Raw genomic sequence first — 22,405 nt, forward strand, 5'->3', positions numbered from 1 at the left:
GAGGACCTATTATCTTTCAGTTCTTATCTAACAGAATCTAAAAGGCAAGCCCCAGGAATCTCCCAGGTAGAAGATATAATGGCAACATTGATCTCTTTTATGGTAGCAAAAATAAAAGGTGAAATAAAAAGGTTAAATAAAATGTTAACTCAGGAAACATTCAGAGATTTGTGAAGATAATAGTTTACTGTGGAGTGAGAAATAAAAGATGATGAAGGTAAATGAAACTATTATGAATGAGAAGTGTGACCACTTTCAAGAGGTCAGTTCTTCCCATATTGATGTAGAAGTTCAATGAAATTTCAAGCAAAACATGAGAGACTTTAAAAAAATTATTCTGGAGAGTATCTGAAAAGACAAACAACCAAGAAGAAAGTAATGTTTGAAAAATAGAGAAATGAAGGAGAACTGCTGACACTCTATACTGCAATGAGGTCAGTTCAGTTCAGTCGCTCAGTCGTGTCCGACTCTTTGCGACCCCATGAATCGCAGTATGCCAGGCCTCCCAGTCCATCACCGACTCCCGGAATCCACTCCACCCAAACCCATGTCCATTGAGTTGGTGATGCCATCCAACCATCTCATCCTCTGTCGTCCCCTTCTCCTCCTGCCCTCAATCTTTCCCAGCATCAGGGCCTTTTCCAATGAGTCATCTCTTCGCATCAGGTGGCCAAAGTATTGGAGTTTCAGCTTCAGCATCAGTCCTTCCAATGAATATTCAGGACTGATCTCCTTTATGATGGACTGGTTGGATCTCCTTGCAGTCCAAGGGACTCTCAAGAGTCTTCTCCAATACCACAATTCAAAAGCATCAATTCTTCAGTGCTCAGCTTTCTTTATAGTCCAACTCTCACATCCATACATGACCACTGGAAAAACCATAGTCTTGACTAGACGGACCTTTGTGGACAAAGTAATGTCTCTGCTTTTCAATATGCTGTCTAGGTTGGTCATAACTTTCCTTCTAAGGAGTAAGCATCTTTTAATTTCATGGCTGTAGTCAACATCTGCAGTGATTGTGGAGCCCAAGAAAAACAAAGTCAGCCACTGTTTCCACTGTTTCCCCATCTATTTGCCATGAAATGATGGGACCAGATGCCATGATCTTAGTTTTCTGAATGTTGAGCTTTAAGCCAACCTTTTCACTGTCCTCTTTCATCTTCATCAAGAGGCTCTTTAGTTCTTCTTCACTTTCTGTCATAAGGGTGGTGTCATCTGCATATCTGAGGTTATTGATATTTCTCCCAGAAATCTTGATTCCAGCCTGTGCTTCTTCCAGCCCAGCATTTCTCATGATGTATTCTGCATAGAAGTTAAATAAGCAGGGTGACAACATACAGCCTTGACATACTCCTTTTCCTATTTGGAACCAGTCTGTTGTTCCATGTCCAGTTCTAACTGTTGCTTCCTGACCTGCATACAGGTTCCTCAAGAGGCAAGTCAGGAGGTCTGGTATTCCCATCTCTTTCAGAATTTTCCAGTTTATTGTGATCTGCACAGTCAAAGGCTTTGGCATAGTCAATAAAGCAGAAATAGATGTTTTTCTGGAACTCTCTTGCTTTTTCCATGATCCAGCGGATGTTGGCAATTGGATCTCTGGTTCCTCTGCCTTTTCTAAAACCAGCTTGAACATCTGGAAGTTCATGGTTCACATACTGCTGAAGCCTGTCTTGGAGAATTTTGAGCATTACTTTACTAGCGTGTGAGATGAGCGCAATTGTGCAGTAGTTAGAGCATTCTTTGGCATTGCCTTTCTTTGAGATTGGAATGAAAACTGACCTTTTCCAGTCCTGTGGCCACTACTGAGTTTTCCAAATTTGCTGGCAAATTGAGTGCAGCACTTTCACAGCATCACCTTTCAGGATTTGAAATGGCTCAACTGGAATTCCATCACCTCCATTAGGTTTGTTTGTAGTGATGCTTTCTAAGGCCCACTTGACTTCACATTCCAGGATGTCTGGCTCTAGGTGAGTGATCACACCATCGTGATTATCTGGGTAGTGAAGATCTTTTTTGTACAGTTCTTCTGTGTATTCTTGCCACCTCTTCTTAATATCTTCTGCTTCTGTTAGATCCCTACCATTTCTGTCCTTTATCGAGCCCATCTTTGCATGAAATGTTCCCTTGGTATCTCTAATTTTCTTGAAGAGATCTCTAGTGTTTCCCATTCTGTTGTTTTCCTCTATTTCTTTGCATTGATTGCTGATTAAGGCTTTCTTATCTCTCATTGCTATTCTTTGGAATTCTGCATTCAAATGGTTATATCTTTCCTTTTCTCCTTTGCTTTTTGCTTCCCTTCTTTTCACAGCTATTTGTAAGGCCTCCTCAGACAGCCGGTTTTCTTTTTTGCATTTCTTTTCCATAGGGATGGTCTTGATCCCTGTCTCCTGTACAATGTCATGAACCTCCATCCATAGTTCATCAGGCAGTCTATCAGATCTAGTCCCTTAAATCTATTTCTCACTTCCACTGTATAGTTATAAGGGATTTGATTTAGGTCATACCTGAATGGTCTAGTGGTTTTCCCTACTTTCTTCAATTTGAGTCTGAATTTGGCAATAAAGAGTTCATGATCTGAGCCACAGTCAGCTCCTTGTCTTGTTTTTGCTGACTGTATAGAGCTTCTCCATCTTTGTCTGCAAAGAATATAATCAATCTGATTTCGGTGTCGACCATCTGGTGATGTCTTTGTGTAGAGTCTTCTCTTGTGTTGTTGAAAGGGGGTGTTTTCTATGACCAATGCATTTTCTTGGCAGAACTCTATTAGGCTTTGCCCTGCTTTATTCTGTACGCCAAGGCCAAATTTGCCTGTTACTCCAGGTGTTTCTTGACTTCCTACTTTAGCATTACAGTCCCCTATAATGAAAAGGACATCTTTTTTGAGTGTTAGTTCTAGAAGGTCTTGTAGGTCTTTATAGAACTGTTCAACTTCAGCTTCTTCCGCATTACTGGTCGGGGCATAGACTTGAATCACCGTGATATTGAATGGTTTGCCTTGGAAATGAATAGAGATCATTCTGTCATTTGTGAGACTGCATCCAAGTACAGCATTTAGAACCCTTTTGTTGACTGTGATGACTGCTCCATTTCTTCTAAGGGATTCCTGCCCCAATGAGGTAAAAACCCTAATAATGAAATCATGTTATACTGCGTGAAAATTATACAGGTGAAGAACAGATAAACCAGAATCAGATCCTATGCTGTATTACTATTTAATGTGGACAGAGGGAAGAGTTATTCAGTCAGTGATACTGGACATTTCTGTTAGTGAATTAACCAATAACTGTGGGTAACAGCAGTCCAATTTACTGTGGCTTAACCAAACAGTTCCTTCTTTCCCCATCAACTGCTGGAGCACAGTAGGGTTCTGTAGATTGCAGCCAGGGCTGCCTGGGAAGCTTCATGAGGCCTTAGGGGCTTCCTTGTGTCTGAGCCATCTCAGCAGGTGATGCAAAATGCCTGAGTTACCATCTCAGTCTACAAAATGCCTGAGTTACCTTCCACACCATGCCCACATTCCTGGAAGGGAAAAGGAAAAAAAAAAAATCATTGGTTGAGGCTGCCCCTTTAATAGTCTTCCCAGAAGGTCTACCCATTGATTTTCACTTACTTATCACTGACCAGAATCATGTCACATGGCCAGCTGTGGTTGCAAGGGAGTCAGGGAAAAACTAGTACTTTAAAATAATTCCCTGAACAAAATCAGAGCTTAATAGGGTGAAAGGGACATCAGACCCCATACAGGCAACCTGCACTGTGAGCCACACTTAGTTATTTAGGGGAAAAATCCAACCATGGAGACCTCCCATTCCTTTCCTTGCACTTGTATCCAAAAATAGTCAAAGGAAAATAGCATCATTAATATTAAGCAGTATAACAACATGTATACATTTATAATTTTACCACAAGTCTGCAAAATATTCATAAGAAAATTGAGGAATCATATCAATATATTTATCATTGTTATCAACTTAAGAAAATGCACAATGTGAGAGTTGTGAGTTAAGTTTTATTTGGGGCAAAATGAGGGCAGCAGCCTGGGAGATAGAAGCTCAGATAGCTCTGAGAAGCTGCTTCAAAGAGGCGGGGGTTGGGGGGGCATGGTGGTGAACGATCAGTATATGAGTGATTTTGGTGAAGGGGGAGTACGTACAATCAAGCACCTATTTTTCCCAGAAGTTTTCTCCTAGCCTTGTGATGCTTTTGCTAGTCACGAGGAACAGTCATCACCATGTAGGATTTTGGTGCTTTCCTAGATATGAAGAGATATAATAATTGGGATCGTAAAATCAGCTCCTGAAAATATCAACCTGAAGACCTGTCCTGCCAGTTTTCCCCTCATTTCTGCTCTCCACCCTGAACTCTTTGTGGGGGGCAGTGTTGAAGGTCAGCAGCTCCAGCAGCTCATGATTTAATCATTGTAGAAGTAGATGGCAAGTATCAATTTGTAGTTGACATTGTCCTTGTGATGGGACTCTGTTAAAATTCTTTCTACTTTTAAAATTTTCAAACTTTTTTACAAGAAGCATGTATTACCTTTATACTTGGAAAAATAATAGAGTTTATATTAAAATGAAAGTAAATAAACTCAGAACTTGTAAAATGCCATAGAGTAAACTTAGAGGTGTATAAAGCTATTTGCCTGGCAGAGGAAGTGCTATGTTTTTCCAAAACTGCAAATCCATTGCCTCTAGTTCTATTTATTTCTGTAATTTCCCCAAATGTGGAAAACTTGAGCACATAATTTGTGATACTGAAACTATAAACTCTGAACTAGAAAGCAAGTATTAGTGAAAATGGGAGGAAAATGATTTTCCTTGGGGAAAAAAAATGTTAGTAGCACTGAAGAAGATACATTTCAGTGTATGGCTTTGTAACTGCCATATGGATTTAAGCCAAACAAGACATTTCATTCAATGATGAATTGTTTGTGAGCCTGGAGCATTAATAAAAGGAATGTGGCAGCTGAATGTACTTGGAAATTAGCAAAGGGTATTAGTGTTAGAGGGAAGGTAACAAGTGTAGTTTTTTTTGTTGTTAAATATTTACTTCTGGAAAATCATGCAAATGGTGGTTGCTATAGGCGATAGATGAGTCTGTTGTAAGTCATGCGTACCTATGTTACATTTGGGAGCCATTCTGTCTGTCAGTTGTTACGATGTGATATTGTTTGGGTGGGCGAAGTTTGGTTAATCTAAGATAATATAGAAAGATGATCCGATTAAGTTATTAGCAATCTAAATTGTTATCATATTTGGATACAATTTTGAGAAAAAAGAAAGATTGTTTCATATACACACTAAATCTTAGTGAAATAATTAAATGACAATAGCCAATAAGTTAATAAATATAACCACTGGTGAGAAAGGTATTGGTTCTCCTACACATTAATTGTACCTAATCTGGTTCTGTTTTTGCCTACAGTGGATAATTCTCATTTTGGTTTTGCATCTCAATAGCAGTAGCCAGCAGGTCTGTTTCTTGAGTTGTTTTGATGATACTTGTTTTCTTAGCATATGGGAGCCTAAGCACAGCAAGAAGCAGAAGGTTCTTGAGAGTTGTCGCCACACTGACACCAGGCATTCTTGAGTTAATGTAGGATGCATTACAGTAAGTTCCCTACATTCAAGCTTTCACGTTGTGAACTTTTAACGATGCTAACATTCATTTGCTGGAGAAGGCAATGGCACTCCACTCCAGCACTCTTGCCTGGAAAATCCCATGGACGGAGGAGCCTGGTGGGCCGCAGTCCATGGGGTCGCTAAGAGTCGGGCACGACTGAGCGACTTCACTTTCACTTTTCACTTTCATGTGTTGGAGAAGGAAATGGCACCCCACTCCAGTGTTCTTGCCTGGAGAATCCCAGGGACGGGGGAGCCTGGTGGGCTGCCGTCTGGGGGTCGCACAGAGTCGGACATGACTGAAGTGACTTAGTGCATTCATTTGCACGTCCAGTCACATAAGTTCACATGTCTGGCATGCATTGTCACGTGTGTGCATCGTCTACCAGCAGCTGTGCTTTTGTGTACAGCACTATATGGAGTGGGCTTCCCAGATGGCGCAGTGGTACAGAATCTACCTGCCAATGCAGATTCAAACGCAGGTCTGATTCCTGGGTTGGGAAGATCCCCTGGTAAAGGAAATGGCAACCTGCTCCTGTACTGTTGCCTAGAAAATTCCATGGACAGAGGAGCCCTGGCAAGCCACAATACATGGCGTCGAAAAAGAGTTGGACACAACTGAGCAACTGAGCACACACACCACAGGTATAGAGGACAGTAGTTTAGTATCTTTATTTCAGTCCCAAGGTGTTCAGAAACAAGTGTAAAAGCAGCGCTGATGTATCTGGTACCACTAAGAGGTGTCAAGTGATAACAATGGAAATGATAAATAATTGAGAGAGTAGAGTGAGGTGAAAAGATGGTAGACATTGCTTGTTCCTATAACATGAATTATTCAACAGTTGGCATGATTATAAAGAACACAGACAAGATATGGAACATGTGAAATCTGCCATGCCAATTATGTTGACAATAATATCGAAGAAGAAGCATGGAAAAGTTATAGAGAAGATTGAGAAACTTCTCTGTGTAGGTGTAAGATCAGCACCAGCTTTGAATCCCGCTCAGCTTAATGCTGATTCAAGAGGAAGCTAAAAGCCTTTATGAAGACTTGAAGGAGAAACTTTGGTGGGGGAGGGGGGTTCTCCAAAATCACTGCAGATGGTGACTGCAGCCATGAAATTAAAATATGCTTGCTCCTTAAAAGAAAAGCTGTGACAAACCTAGACAGCATATTAAAAAGCAGAGACATTACTTTGCCAACAAAGGTCCGTCTAATCAAAGCTATGATTTTTCCAGTGGTCATGTATGGATGTGAGAGTTGGACTATAAAGAAAGCTGAGCACTGAAGAATGGATGCTTTTGAACTCTGGTGTTGGAGAAGACTCTTGAGAGTCCCTTGGACTGCAAGGAGATCTAACCAGTCCATCCTAAAGGAAATCAGTCCTGAATGTTCATTGGAAGGACTGATGCTTAAGCTGAAACTCCAATACTGGCCACCTGATGTAAAGAACTGACTCATTTGAAAAGACCCTGAAGCTGGGAAAGGTTGAAGGCAGGAGGAGAAGGGGATGACAGAGAATGAGATGGTTGGATGGCATCACTGACTCTGTGGACATGAGTTTGAGTAAACTCCAGGAGTTGATGATGGACGGGGGAAGCCTGGCATGCTGCAGTCCTTGGGGTCACAAAGAGTCAGACATGACTGAGCGACTGAACTGAACTGAACTGAAGAAGAAACATGGCAAAGAATCAGAGGGTGCATCTTTTAAAGCCAGCCATGGCTGGTTTCATCCATTCAAGGCTATAGTCAACATTTTTAATGTAAAAGTGATGGTGAGTGCCTATACAGTAGCTACCTGGGAATTTCCTGAAATGCTTTGAGAAATTGTTGATGAAGGTGTGTATTTACCGGAGCAGGTTTTTAATGTGGGAAAGACAGGACTGCATTGGAAGAGGATGCCAGACTGAAGTTACATCAGTAAGGAGGAAAACTTGATGCCAGGCTATAAAGCAGCAAAGGATAGACTGGCTCTGTTGTTTGGGGGCAATGCTTCCAGCATTATGAAACTGAAGCCACTCTTAGTTTACGATCAGAAAACACAGGAGCCCGAAAAACATAGCTGCACAAGCCTTTTCCTGTTAACTCCAAAGCCTGCGTTATACAGGCCATTTTCCAGGACGGGTTTTCTCCACCACTTTATCCTGGAGGTAGAGAAATATTGCTTGGAGAAGGACATCCCACTCAACATTCTTTTGCCACTTGACAATGTTTGGGGTGCCCCCATCCATGGATGACTTTCATCCCAAGGTCTAAGTAGTACATCTGCCAAAAAATACTACATCACTCATCCAACCTATAGTTGGATGAAGCTATAGTGACTTTCAGGAAATATTATTCATGCCACACTTGTCGTCGGACAGTAAACGCGAGTGATGAATCAGGGACAACCTCACAACAATTTTGGAAAGACTATAACATCTACAAGGCCACAAAAAATATTGACTTTGCTTGACGTGAGGTTAGGACCATCACCATGAATGGGGTTTGGAAGAGCTTTTGCCTTCAGTTTGTTCACAGTTTGCATGGATTTGAGAAGGTGGATGAGAAGTCCAAAAACGTCTCCAGCAACTTAGTGACCCTCAGCGAGAAGCTGAAGCTAGATCTGCAAGAGGACAACTCCATGGAGCTCCTTGCTGTGCAACATGGGGAGCTTACTAATGAAGACCTGATGGAATTGGAGGCCCAGAGAAAGGACAAAGAGGGGCAAGAGGAAGGAGTGACTGAAGAACCAAAGAGATTAACGATGCAGGAAATGCCAGGGGCTTTTCTTTATTTGAGGGGCTCTGTTAAGTTTTCGAGGCACAAGGCCTGAACGTAGAATGGTACACGAACATTGTAGCAGCCGTTCAGAATGCAGTCTAGTGCCACCATGACGTCTGTGACAAGAAAAAAAACAGCTGCTACTGGTGGGCTACAGTCCATAGGGTCGCAAAGAGTGGACACGACTGAAGCGATTTAGCACACACGCACCCAGACATCACCGGATTGTTTTTTCAAGAGAGTGGATTGAGTTGAATCCAGCGAGGATCCAGAACCTGTGCCATCAGCGTCAGGCGTGAGTGACATTGCCGCTCGCCCTCCATCTCCTGTTGGTGATGATCCTTCAGCGCCACCATCTCACACCTCCTCTGCCGGTAACTCTTCTTGCCTGTTCACTTGATGCCAGCCCCTGGATGCCAGCTGTTGGCGCTATACCACTGTACTTCTCAAAGTACTGTATTGTAAGATTTGAAGTGTTCTCTTTATTTTTTGTTTTTGTTTTTTAGGTATTATTTGTGTGAAGAGTATTATAAACCTATTACACAGTACTATATAGCCGACCGTGTTAGTTGGGTACCTCGGCTAATTTTTTTGGACTTACAGACATACTCTTAGAACAGAATTTGTTCCTAGGTAGGGGACTGACATACATTAAATGACTCATTTCAGTTTTGTTCCTCTTCAGATAGGGGATAAATCCTATACAGGTTGCTGGCACCTCTGCAATGCCAGACTTGTGGTAGTACAGTTAGCTTAGGTGGTTGGTTAAGTTCTTTGGGAAATCAAAAGACCAGAGTTCAAGTCTGATAATATTATCACTAGGAATAATAATGATAGTGTTAAGGAAAGGATGTTTACCAACTGAAAAGAAAGAAGTTGATGTGGATATCAAGACAAGAGTTCATCACAACACTGACTCAGGATGGTTTGCAGCTTTGGGGATTAAGAGGTACAAACTACTATGTACAAAAAAAAAAAAATAGCTACAGGGTATATTGTACAGCACAGGGAATATAGCCAACATTGTGCAATAACTTTAAATGGAGTAAAACTGTAAAAATAATGAATCATCTGTTGTATGCCTGAAACTAGTATACTACTGTAAATCAACTATACTTCAGTTAAAAAAAAAAAAAATGTTTTCAGCTTTCAGTTTGGACCTTTTTTTTTTTCCTTGATAAAGTATTTAGTTTTAGGTTCACAACAAAACTGAGAGGAAGGCACAGAGCTGCCCTTGTGTCTCCTCCTCACACACGTGTGGCCTGTCCCGTCACCAGCATCACTCACCAAAATGACATGCTTGTTACCAAGGATGGACATGCACTGACACACCAAAATAACCCAGAGTCCATAACTGGTCATAGGCTCTCACTCTTGGTGTTGAACATTCCACAGGTTTGGACAAATTTATAATGACAAGCACCCATCATGATAACACACAGTGTTTTCACTGACTTTGAATCCTCTGCACCCTGCCTAGTCATCACTACCCCATACCTCCACCCCTGGCAACCACTGATCTTTTTATTATCTCCATAGTTTTGCCTTTCCCAAAATGTCACATAGCTGGAATCATACAGTATATAGCTCTTTCAGACTCGTTTCTTTCACTTAGTAAGGGTCCTTCGTGCTTTTTCATTTGATAAAAATGATAGTTCATTTCTCTTTAGCACTGAATAGTATGACATTGTTTGTTTGTACGAAGTTTATCCATTAGGTGAAGGGCATCTGGGTTGCCTCTAAGTTTGGGGTTGATAGGAATAGTTTAGTTTTTTTGAGAAACTACCAAAATGGCTGTACCATTTTTGCATTTCCACCAACAATAGATGAGCATTCTTGTCGCTTTACATCCCAGCATTTGATGTCGTTAGTGTCCCGGGTTTTGGCCATTTTAATAGGTGTGTACTGGTATCTCATTACTTTTTACAGTTCCATTTTCCTGATGACATGTGACGTGGAACGTCTTTTCATATGCTTATTTGCCATCTGTATATCTTCTTTGGTGAGGTGTCTGTTAAGGTTTTTGGCCCATTTTTAAATTGGGTTGTTTCCTTATTGTTGAGCTTTAAGTGTTCTTTGTATAGTTTGGATACCAGTCCTTTACCAGATGTATCTTTGGCAAATGTTTTCTTCCAGTCTGTGGCTAATTTTCTCCATCTTCAGACATTATCTTGTGCAGAACATAAGTTTTTAATTTTAATGATGATCAGTTATTTCCTTCAAGGATCATATCTTTAGTGTTGTATCCAAAAAGATGTCACCGTCCCCAAGGCCATCTGGATTTTCTTCTGTGTTACCTTCTAGGAGTTTTATAGTTTTGCATTTTACATTTAGGTCTGTAATTCATTTAGAGTTAATTTTTATGTGTGGTATAAAGTCTGTGTCTGGATTCATTACTTTGTGTGTGGAGGTCCAGTTGTTCTAGAACCACATTTTGAAGAGACTGTCTTTGCACCATTATATCGCCTTCATATCTTTGTGAAAGATCAGCCGACTGTAGTTACATGAGTCTGTTTCTGAATTCTGTGTTCCATTTCACTGATCAATTTATATATGGTTTCATCAACACTACACTATCTTGATTACTGTAGCTTTATAGTAAGTCTTGAAGTTGGGTGCTCTTGGTCCTCCAACTTTGTTCTTCTCATTAAATTTTGTTTTTGTTATTCTGGGTCTTTTGCCTCTCCATATAAACATCAGGATCATCTTGTTAATATCCACCAAATAATGTGCTGGGATTGTTGGGGTTTCATTGCACATGTATATCAAGTTGGAAAGAAGTCACATCTGCACAGGACTGCGTCTTCCTATCCATGAACATGGAAAACCTTGCATTTATTTAGTTTTCTAATTTCTCTCATTAGAATCTTGTAATTTTTCTCCTATAAATGGTGGGCATATTTTATTAGATTTATATCTAAATATTTCATTTTTAAGTGCTAATGGCTTTGTGTTTTTAATTTCAAATTCCACTTGTTAATTGCTGTTATATAGGAAAAAAATTGATTTTTGCATATTAACTTTGTATCCTGCAGTGTTGCTATAATCACTTATTAGTTTCAAGAGTGTTTTTTATCAGTTATTTCAGGTTTTCTGCATGTCATCTGTGAGCAAAGACATCTTCATGTTTTTTTTCCCCCCAATCTGTATAGCTTTTATTTTCTTTTCTTAAATTATTGCACTAACAAGGACTTCCAGGATAATGTTGTAAAGGAACGATGAGAGAGGATAGCCTAATCTTGTTCCTGATATTACTAGGAAAGCTTTGAGTTTCTCACCATTAACTATGATGTTAGCTGTAGGATTTTTTGTAGATTATCTTTATCAAGTTGAGAAGGATCCTCTCTATTCCTAGTTTTCTGAGAGTTTTTATCATGAATGGGTGTTGAATTTTTCAAATGTTTGTTCAGCATCTATTAATATGATTATGTGTGATTTTCTTTTTCAATTCATTGATATGATGGATTGCATTGACTGATATTTGAATGTTGAACCAACCTTATATATCTGAGATAATCCCACTTAGTCATGGTGTATAATTTTTTTATACATTGTTGGATTTGATTAGCTAATACTTTATTGAGGATTTTTACATCTATATTCTTGAGAGATATGGTCTAGAGTTTTCTTTTCTCTTTATGTCTTTGTCTGGTTTTGGTATAAGTGTAATGCTGGCCTCATAGTATGAGTTAGGAAGTATTTCCTCTGCTTCTCTCTTTTGAACAAAATTGTAGATAGTTGGTTTAACATCTTCCTTAAATATTTGGTTGAGAACCTGGTGTCTTTATAGGCTAAAATAAATAACTCAACCTAAAGTGTCATGTGATTGGCTATATTTTCCTTATCAGTAAGAAAGTATAATATTAGATAAAATGAGAAAGAAAAGATATCTTTTTCAAGATATTAGGAAGAGTTTTCAAAATATCTTAATAGTGGTTAAATAGAAAAAGTATCCTTTTAGCCCAATCTATCTAAATTAAGACCAACAGAAAAATGTATTGCACATTCGTAAAACTTTCTTATGTGATACGTTTCAATTATTTATATTTTATAACAGAAGAAATATTTGAGATTTTTAGTCAATCTGAAGAAAGTCTACCTTTGAAATTGTTTAAATGCAGGAAGGAGGGCTCCTCTCACATACTGCTCCTAAAAATGTGTATCCTCCCTTCCCCCAAATCTTGCCTGTAGAGAGCTTCTGAAAATGGGTTGGGTGGGGTGAGAGGGAAGGAGGTTGAAAAACACTGAACTATAGAATTTTCTCTTTACTGAAATGAATAGCAGGGCTGTGTTTACCACCTGTGAGATACTTTCAGTTATTTAGAAGAGCCTCATGGATACCCTCCCATTTTTATGAGGCCCACCTGCTCTTGATATTGATACTGTTCAAAGTCACGGTGACTAGACAGGGCTACCTCTTGTCTGTATGGCACCTTCATGTGATTATTAAAAGGCACCCTTGCCATCTTTTGTAAAATTGTTGTAATGTGCTGGTTTTGTTAGAAGACAACTGCCCCCGACCAGCACATGTCATAATAAATCCACATGATGTGGATTGCCACATCTTGAACATGGTGCCATTGTATAGGGCATGGCCTGTGCCAATACGTGGGGTCCCTGCAAGTAAAAAAAAAAAAAAAAAAATAGAAGTCACCATAGCAGTATTTGTCTATCACATGAAAGTGAGAAACCAGATTCATTGTAACAACTCCTGGAAAGTCCCTGTTCAGCGAGTCGGTGGTACTGGAATGTCGTGGAGGTGGGATGGAGAATGGGGAGGGTTCTCCCATTGATGGCTTCCATTATTGGGGACAAGAGCTTGGCCATTGCTCCTTATATGTCTTCCAGTCAGTTAGAAAGCCTAAAAATTCCAACTACTTAGCCAAATGGAAAAGATTCTCTGTTTACAGAGAAAACACAAAACTTGCTTCTTCCCCATCATTAAACAGGCTGAGTGTACTTAGCAGAACTTTTCCACTTAGGGGTCCAAGTTAAGGCTATCAGTGACTTCTTGCTCAAAATCTAAACATTTTAGAAACATTTTGTAGAGAAAACTATTCACAGGCCCTTTCAAAGAGAATCAAATAAATAGTTTGGGGGGTTTCCATCTTGGAATTAAGATGTTTATTTAAGAAACTCCAATAAAGCCCTCTTTCAAGCTATGAAAATTATAGCCAGAACGGAGTAGTGGACTAAGGATTCAGGAAATAGCTATTGATTTGTGAGAGAGCTGGGGAGTTGGGGGAGGGGGGCAGGGAAGGAAGCGACTTAATAAGAAACTTTTGCTAATGGTTCTTATTTCCTCTGACTTTGAAAAGTTCTCCACCAACAGCAGAGTTTAAAACATCCTCACCCCCAGAATAACCAATTTAGGTAAGAAGTACTCCCCAGCTCAGGCCATGCTTCTCTGAGCAAAGTGTAAGAGTGGGTGGGGCTGACACGTGGGTTGTGAGGGTGAGTGCAAAAGGAATTTTCAATAAGAGCAGGCAGGGCAATAAGGGAAAGTCCAAAGCCTCATGCCCAAGGGATTGGGCAGAAACCAGGAAAGAATCTGAGGAGAAGAACTGGCAAGGGAGGCCCTGATTGGAGAAAGTTGCACCACAGAAGATTCCAGAAAGATGCCAGAGGCAGAGCCTTCTTATTAAAGGGTGCCCACAGATGAACCTGGAGCAGGGAGAGAGCCCGCTGAGAAGCCAAACTAAGCTGGACACCAACCTGTCTTTTTATTTACTTTTCAAAACCTCAGTGGGCAAAAATAAGCAAATAGTGAGGGAAACAGAACCAGAAAAGAATCGCTTCTCATCCTTTTGGCTAAGCTCAAGTGAAGAATCAGAAAAGAGTCAGAGAAATACATGGTGATGAGTTACAAAAGACGACTGAGATGTCTATGCAGAAAAATTGAAGCACGTGCAAATTGTGATCAAAGTGACACGGCCGGACGAGCCCCCGGAAGTAAACATAGAAGCGTAATACTTCTGCAGTACATTGCAGATCAGAGGCTCTGAGTGATTCAGCCCAATGCTGCTGCTGACAGTCCATACTCCCTGCATTATGCTTCTAACTGTTCTTTGTAAGTGTACCCTAAATCAGGGAGCCGCTCAGGTTGTCTGAAAGGTTGGACACTCCTAGAATTCTGTACAGGCTGGTTTGCTGCACCTTTTTAAAAATTTCAGTGAGGTAATGGTGAGAGGATGTACGACATCACATTTAGATTTTTTGACTCAGCCATGATAGAAACCCTGTGGATGTCCAGGAAGATCCATAATCCCCAGTTGAGCATTCGTTATTGCTGTGGCTAATGGGTGGCTTAGTTTACCCATCAGTGGCATGGTCAGGGAGGTAGAAAAAGGAAACTTCCTGTGGAAGGACAAGCTTTTTAAAATTCACAGGGACCTCGCCTGTTAGTAGATATATGACCCAAAGTGACTTCAGCCAGTAAGATGAGTGACTCTCCTCTTTGGCTTAGGTGGAGCTGGGTGGAAAGTAACTATAAAGAAACCAGAAACCTCCCCATATGTCCACCTTGTATGGTCATTAAAAGGTGAAGTCAGTAACTCTCAATCTTGGCTGCACAGTAGCATCACCTGGAGCCTTTACAGACTCTGGTACCCGGTCCACACCGCAGAATATTCAAATCCAAACCTTTAAAGAGGACACCTGGTGCTGATGTGTTGTTTCCTTTATGTTCTGAAGATGGGACCTGTATGCAGCCCGGCTGAGAATGACTGGATTAAAGGAGACTTTCAGTGCCCAGGGAGTGTGAGCATCCTCCTCTTTGAATCATCTTCTGCTCCTTCATCTCCCCCTTTTCTGATCTTGCACAGGATCGTTTTGTATCTGACTTGGTCTTACAGCGTATATCGCAGGTGACTTTGCCTCAGAGTTGAAGAATTTGTTTTCTTCTTCATGTTGAAAAAGACAGAACTCTCTTCTTTTCTCACTTTTGATGTACTGTCTCATCACTCATTTCATGCTTTTATCTTCCTTCCCACATTACTTAACTTCTTTCACCTTTAAGATGTAGAATCTGTAGATTTAAGAAGAATTCTGACTTTTGTATCCCTAGGGATTGCATTTACTAAACCTTCTCAAGCATTGCAGAAGAATCACAGTGGAAATAAAGCTTAAGGAATAAAGAGGGTTCCTAAAAATAGAGCACAATTCATCTATTTCAGTTTAAAAATGCCTTCATAGTTTCCAAGCTTTTTTCTTTAACTCTTAAGCATTTTTAATAAGCTGACTTATGAGCCTTGTTGAAAAATAAATAAAATACACTTGTTTCCATTAAGGGAAGAGATCTTTTTTCCATCTCATTGGTATTATTGAAGGAGACAAAAAGAAGTCCACAACTTGGCAACGAGCTGCATTATTAGTGACATATTGGTCACAGATGGGCTGGAAAAACTACACTTTCTTCCTGCGATTAGTATTTTAAGTGCCCACAAATTACATATGAAAATCCAGAGAGTCCCCTCACAAAAGGGAAGGCTGAAAAATCATGGGCTTTGCAAAATCTTCACTTTTAAAGTTTTCTAAGTGTGTTTTTGGCAGTAGGCAAGTGACACAGGTCGACTCGCTGGTCGGACTTTGAAGGGAGGCAGAGTGCTGGATGATGCCAACGCTGGCCTCCTGCCTTCAGTTCTGCTGTTGCAAGCAAGTGCAGATGCCTGGAGAGACACTTGGCAACGCTTGTGAACTGCAGATGTCCCTTCCTCCACAATTTTTACAATGATCGCGAAGGCAAAACTCAAGAGGTAGAAGGGAACTCTCGTTAGTAATTCTGTTGCTTGAATTTGTAGTCGTTTGAAAGAAGACTATTAGGAATTTAGCCAAATTGTGTTCCAGAAGTTGCCAGAAGTCCTAACAGGACTCTGAGGAGCATTTTGACAAGCCAGCTCTTGAGACAGTGTTAAGATTCACATGGGAGGAGACAGTGTTGGCACCAAAACGTCTCTTGAGGAGTTTTAACAAATGAGTGTAATTCCAGACCTAAGGATTCAGTGGAAGGAAAAGCGATGTTGTAAAGAAAGAAAGGTCAGAAAACATATCTGATGACATAAAAATAACAATTATAAACTAGGATTTTATTATCAGACTTCTTGAGAATTTTTAACTCACCTCAATAAGAAAACCAGGGAATAGCTGAGGGATGACAAATGCCTCAGTTTTCATCGTGTTTAAATTGGTGAGCTAACCAGTTTGAAATGTCACATAGATTGAAGTAATATGAAATTGAACAAAAGGGAAAAATTAGAAGGAGAAAAATCAGTACCACCTAATGTAAGAAACTGAATTATGACATGGCAAAAAAAAAGGCATAGCCTAGTTTCCTGACATAGGTAGAAGGTTATCCACTGGCATTTTCAATTCAATAAGAATATGCATTTTCAGATGCTTTGGGGATCTGATGATTCCCAATAAAGCTGCCTTTGAATTAGGAGCTTGTAACGTACTTTTCAGTCCCAAAGCTATTTGGTAATACTGTCAAGGGAATGTCAGTATTGGATGCTAATCCAGTACTGTCTGGTGTCTTGTGTACTTCTTGATTTTATAAATTCAAGGTGTCATACATATGGCCTTTAAAAAAGAAACCTGTAAGAAAGACTTAAATTTCTTTTCCTTCTCAAAGTGCCTTCTGCTGTTGTTTCCTTTTTCCCCAGGAAAGTGACAGTCCTGGAGGACCCTGATCAGAATATCCACCTGAAAAACTTATCTCTTCATCAGGCGACCACAGAGGAAGAAGCTCTGAATCTGCTTTTCTTGGGCGACACCAACAGAATGATTGCAGAGGTAATCAGCTTTTCCCTGCAAGCTGTGTTTGCACGCTGTAAGATATAATGGAATCTGGGGGACAGCAATGACTTTAAAAATAATCTCATCTAAATCCCATGTTTTAGGAAAAGGAAACCTAGAACCAGAGAATTGAGGAGACTTTCTCAAGGTCTTCTAGCTAGTTAATGAGCAGGGACTAAAATCTAGTCTCTTTTAATTTTGTATTTTTAAATTTTATACAAATTGATTTGCAGCCAGCCCATGACAACTCATCAGAAGTCTTCATTATAGGAATTTTTGCATAATTTTTGCAACTTAAAGTTACATAGCTTATTCTTCCTGACCTCCAGTCATCCATATACTAGCATTTGTTTACCTATCCGTGGATTTTCATGGGTTTAGAGAATTAATGAAGAATTTAGAATAACACATGGAACATAGGAAGTGCTCTATGCATTTGCAGCTGTTGTTGGCAGTTCCAGGAACACTGCCATGGTGTGTGGTAGAAGTATACCTCGGTGCAATTTTGGGGATATACTTGTGCTAAAAGCTATTTATTGGTAATCTGACATTCACACCTAACTGGTCACCTATATTTTGCCTTGGAACCATAAGCAGGAGACAGGATTAACCCAGCTGGGTCATGGGCCTCAACCAGTTACTGATTGGAGATGGAGGGTCACAAAAGTCTCATTCAGCGCCACTGCACTGAAAGGAATTAAGTAGCGCTACTGGTGATTCGGGGGGTGGTGGTGTGGAAACGGTGAGCAGCTTCCTGTGATCACGGGCACTTTCCTTTCTAAACCACGCTCCCTGAGTTCCGTGCTCTACCTTGTCTCTGATGACAAACAATAGCAGAGACGATAAGCTGGGAGGAAAAGTAGTCTGAGAAAGTCTCCCTCAAGTGACTTTCTTTCTGCCCCATTTTCACCCCTGGGAATGTACCAGCTTAGATACAAGATAGAAAAATGGGAGATCAGGTAGTGAAAGCACGGTGTTGACATCTGTCATTGTGCTGGGCCCTGAGTTTCTTGTTGTTTCACTGGTTCTGCATCAGTACTTTTCAACAGACTAGCTTAAAAATGTTGATTTTAGGTGCCACATATAATATGGATTTAAGGACCCTTAAATTATCATTTTCACTTAAAGAGAGAGAGCTGTGCCTAGTGTTTAATTTTGGAATATTTTCGGTTGTTTACCGTGTTTTGCATTTGTGTATTGTTTCAACATTTTGCCCATACAGTCATCCATCGTGCTCATTTGTCACAGTAATGGAAGAGACAGGAATAAAGGAAGATTAAGAAGTAGGGAGTGTAATAATGAAAGATTTAACGTTTCACTAAAAAATCCTCCTCCTCCATACACAGTGTAATCAACAGCAAACTGAGAGGCAGAGACTGTAAATGGGTCCTGCCCACCAACGGAGTATGAAAGAGAAAAATGGTAGGTCATAAGTGCTGCTGGAGAACATGAGGCAAAACCTACCCCTGCCTCTTTGCTGACCGTCTTCCTAAAATGACTCATCCCGGAGGAGTCTAGGCCTTGTCCTCACAATTCCATACCTTCACCTTGAATGGGTCAGGGAGGGCTCCTGGCCCTGGTTCACCACAGCCCCTGTTAGCGAATAAGCTTGGCCATTTGCACTTTCAAAGTTATGCCTCTAACTTGAACCAACTGCATCTTTTCAGATTATTGTTGTGTAAAGTTTTGAGGACCTTGAGCTTCCTTTGTATAAGCTTTTCTGTTCTACCATCTTACAAAATTCTGACAGTCTTTTCCTATTATTTACCATTGAGTGTTTCACAATAGTGTAAATAGCTGAAACCTGGAGAAGTCTAATTCTAATAATGCTGGTTGTGCATTACTTTAAAATTTTATTCTTTTTTTTTTTTTCCTGTGTGAAGCCTGATTGCTTTTAAACCAAGTCTAATAGGTTTTGGATGTTTCTGTGCTTGCTTTTATTTTTTTCTTTGGTAATAACTACCATGTTCTATCAAGAACCTACTCAGTAGCCTTGTCACTGTCATGGATACTTGTAGGTATTATTTCTGACTCTCATTTTATAGATGGAAACTAAGGCTCAAAGAGTTAGACTGCTTGCCCAAGGTCGCACTGCTAGTAGGTGGCAGAAGTGGGCTTCAGCTTCAAGTCTAACCATTTCTGAAGCTTATGTTATTTCCTTACACCAAACTCATGAGCACAGTAATCAAATTGACACATGTCAGATTTTTCAAGTGAGGATACATTTCTGAATTATTTAAAAAGCATAGCAAGGATGGAACACTTCAGTTTATCTCTTGAATTCATTGAAAGCAAATACATAAAAATATAAACGAAGAATAACTGTCAATCCCGGGAAATACTTTATTATTCAGAGTCTCCAGAGAGGCATGTTTTAGATTACAACTGAACTGTCAGAATGTAATTTGTCAGCACGCAATGAGCTTACCAGGATAAAAAGAACACACTAATCATTTTTTTTCAGAAGACGAGGTTCCCAATTTCCCATTTACACAGAGAAATCCAGAAGTTGCCGTGGTAACCAAAAAACATTTGCAAAACAAAGCCTGAATATGGAGACCAAAGCAAACCTGCTCTTCCCTTTTAAGTTCTCCTACCAAGAGCCAGAATTGTAAGGAAATGTTATTAAGAGTAGCTTCATCCTCTTCTTATTTTTAGAACCCCTCTTAAATAATTTCTGTAATCCTACCAATGTTTTGAAAAAAACCTGATTATGTCCTTGGGGTAGATATTTTTTTTTTTCAAAAGTTGATTTGCTATGCCAAAGAGAATAAATATTGTAAAAGTTGAACTGTTTGTGACCCGACGTCAAAGCCCACCAGTAGCAAGTATGACTTCGTACTTTTTGTCTTAGCATTGAAATGTTGCTCTCAATTAATTAAACCTAATTGGGCAAGACATTCTGCATTCAATTGGCGGGCCCTACACAGTCCCATTGCTGAGATGATTTGCCCAGCCCCACCCACAGTCTAGAGTACACTGTCCCCAAGTGTGGCCCGAGGATAGCTTGTATCAGGATACCCCATGCTAGCCCAAAGACACAGGATCCCATATCTGATGGATGGATTCATGTTCTCAGCAGTGGAGCCCAGGAATATGCATTTTAGCATTTTAAGTATGCTCAGTCTAAATTTGCGGCAGTTCAGGTTTTACTGTTAAGAAGCTGGTTGAAACCCATTCCCAGAAGTATGTGAACAGATCCCTATTCTGTACCCTTGCCAACACCACAAGATTTGAAAGTTCTGCCAATTTGGTAGTCAAAAGAATTTTGTTCTAACTTGCATTTTTGATTACCAAATTCTTTTATACCTTTATTTGCCATCTGCCTTTCTGTTTCTGTTTATTTCTACTTGCTCTTCTGTCAAGACCGAGGTAAAATTCAGGATATTTTAAACTACATCTTGACAGAAGCTGTCCTGGATTAACAAAACCAGATGCTCCTTCTAGGAGCAATCTCCATTGGTGAAAGTGCCATTTAAATATTCATTTTAGGAAGCCATAGTGTTGCTCAAAGTGAATAATTAGACTGCATGTATGCTAAGTCACTTCAGTTGTGTCTAACTCTTTGTGACCCATGGACTGTAGCCCTCTATAATCTGTATGCAGGTCAGGAAGCAACTGTTAGAACTGGACATGGAACAACAGACTGGTTCCAAATAGGAAAAGGAGTACGTCAAGGCTGTATATTGTCACCCTGCTTATTTAACTTCTATGCAGAGTACATCATGAGAAACGCTGGGCTGGAAGCAGCACAAGCTGGAATGAAGGTTGTCGGGAGAAATATCAATAACCTCAGATATGCAGTGACACCACCCTTATGGCAGAAAGTGAAGAGGAGCTAAAAAGCCTCTTGATGAAAGTGTAAGTGGAGAGTGAAAAAGTTGGCTTAAAGCTTAACATTCAGAAAACGAAGATCATGGCATCTGGTCCCATCACTTCATGGGAAATAGATGGGGAAACAGTGGAAACAGTGTCAGACTTTATTTTGGGGGCTCCAAATCACTGCAGATGGTGACTACAGCCATGAAATTAAAAGACGCTTACTCCTTGGAAGAAAAGTTATGACCAACCTAGACAGCATATTAAAAAGCAGAGACATTACTTTGCCGACTAAGGTCCATCTAGTCAAGGCTATGGTTTTTCCTGTGGTCATGTATGGATGTGAGAGTTGAACTGTGAAGAAGGCTGAGTGCTGAAGGATTGATGCTTTTGAACTGTGGTGTTGGAGAAGACTCTTGAGAGTCCCTTGGACTGCAAGGAGATCCAACCAGTCCATTCTAAATGAGATCCGCTCTGGGATTTCTTTGGAAGGAATGATGCTGAAGCTGAAACTCCAGTACTTTGGCCACCTCATGCGAAGAGTTGACTCATTGGAGAAGACTCTGATGCTCGGAGGGATTGGGGGCAGGAGGACAAGGGGACGACAGAGGATAAGATGGCTGGATGGCATCACGGACTTGATGGACGTGAGTCTGAGTGAACTCCGGGAGTTGGTGATGGACAGGGAGGCCTGGCGTGCTGCGATTCACGGGGTTGCAAAGAGTTGGACATGACTGAGCAACTGAACTGAACTGATACTCCTCTTTCCATGGGATTCTCCAGGCAAGAGTACTGGACTGGGTTGCCATGCCCTCCTCCAGGGGGTCTTCCTGATCGAGGGATCAAATCCTGGGTCTGCTACATCTCCAGTGTTGGGAGGCAAGTTCTTTACCACTAGCACCACCTGGGAAGCCCATGATTAAACTAACACGGCATTATTTTACAAGCAATGTTGGAGAAGAGAGTAGTGTCTGGGGATCCTTTCTACCAAAACTCCACAGTACTGTCTTTTGTGAGTTAAATTGTCTCACCTTATCTAATTCCCATGTTGGAGTCGTAACCCCTAGTACCTCAGAATATGTAGCCTTATTGAGAGATAGTGTCTTTACAGAGGTGATCAACTCAAAATGGGGTCGTTCGTGTGGGCCCTAATCCAACATCACTGGTACCCTTATAAAGTGGGAGATTTGGAGACAGGCAGATTTAGAGGGAGTGTGCCACGTGAACAAGAGAACAGTCGTCTACAAGCCAAGCAGAAAGGCCTGGGGCAGAGCCTTTCCTCACAGTCCTTAGGAGGAATTATCAGCCCTGCCAACACCTCCGTTTGGGATGTCTAGCCTTCAGAACTGTAAGATAGCAAATGTCTATTGTTGAAGTTGCCTAGTTTTTGTACTGGAGAACTAACACG

At 40.5% G+C, this 22,405-nt stretch overlaps 1 protein-coding gene across 1 annotated transcript in view; it reads left to right on the plus strand.

Moving 5' to 3' along the window:
- LOC108633438 (kinesin-like protein KIF6) overlaps positions 1 to 22,405 on the plus strand; it is a 177,703-nt gene that overhangs the window by 105,964 nt on the left and 49,334 nt on the right. The window contains exon 5 of the mRNA XM_018038660.1: positions 17,046 to 17,175. Coding sequence (XP_017894149.1) covers positions 17,046 to 17,175 — 130 coding nt within the window. The remainder of the gene's footprint in view (positions 1 to 17,045; positions 17,176 to 22,405) is intronic.

Source organism: Capra hircus, chromosome 23 (assembly GCF_001704415.2).
Source record: "Capra hircus breed San Clemente chromosome 23, ASM170441v1, whole genome shotgun sequence".
In the NCBI taxonomy this organism is placed as follows: Eukaryota; Metazoa; Chordata; class Mammalia; order Artiodactyla; family Bovidae; genus Capra; species Capra hircus.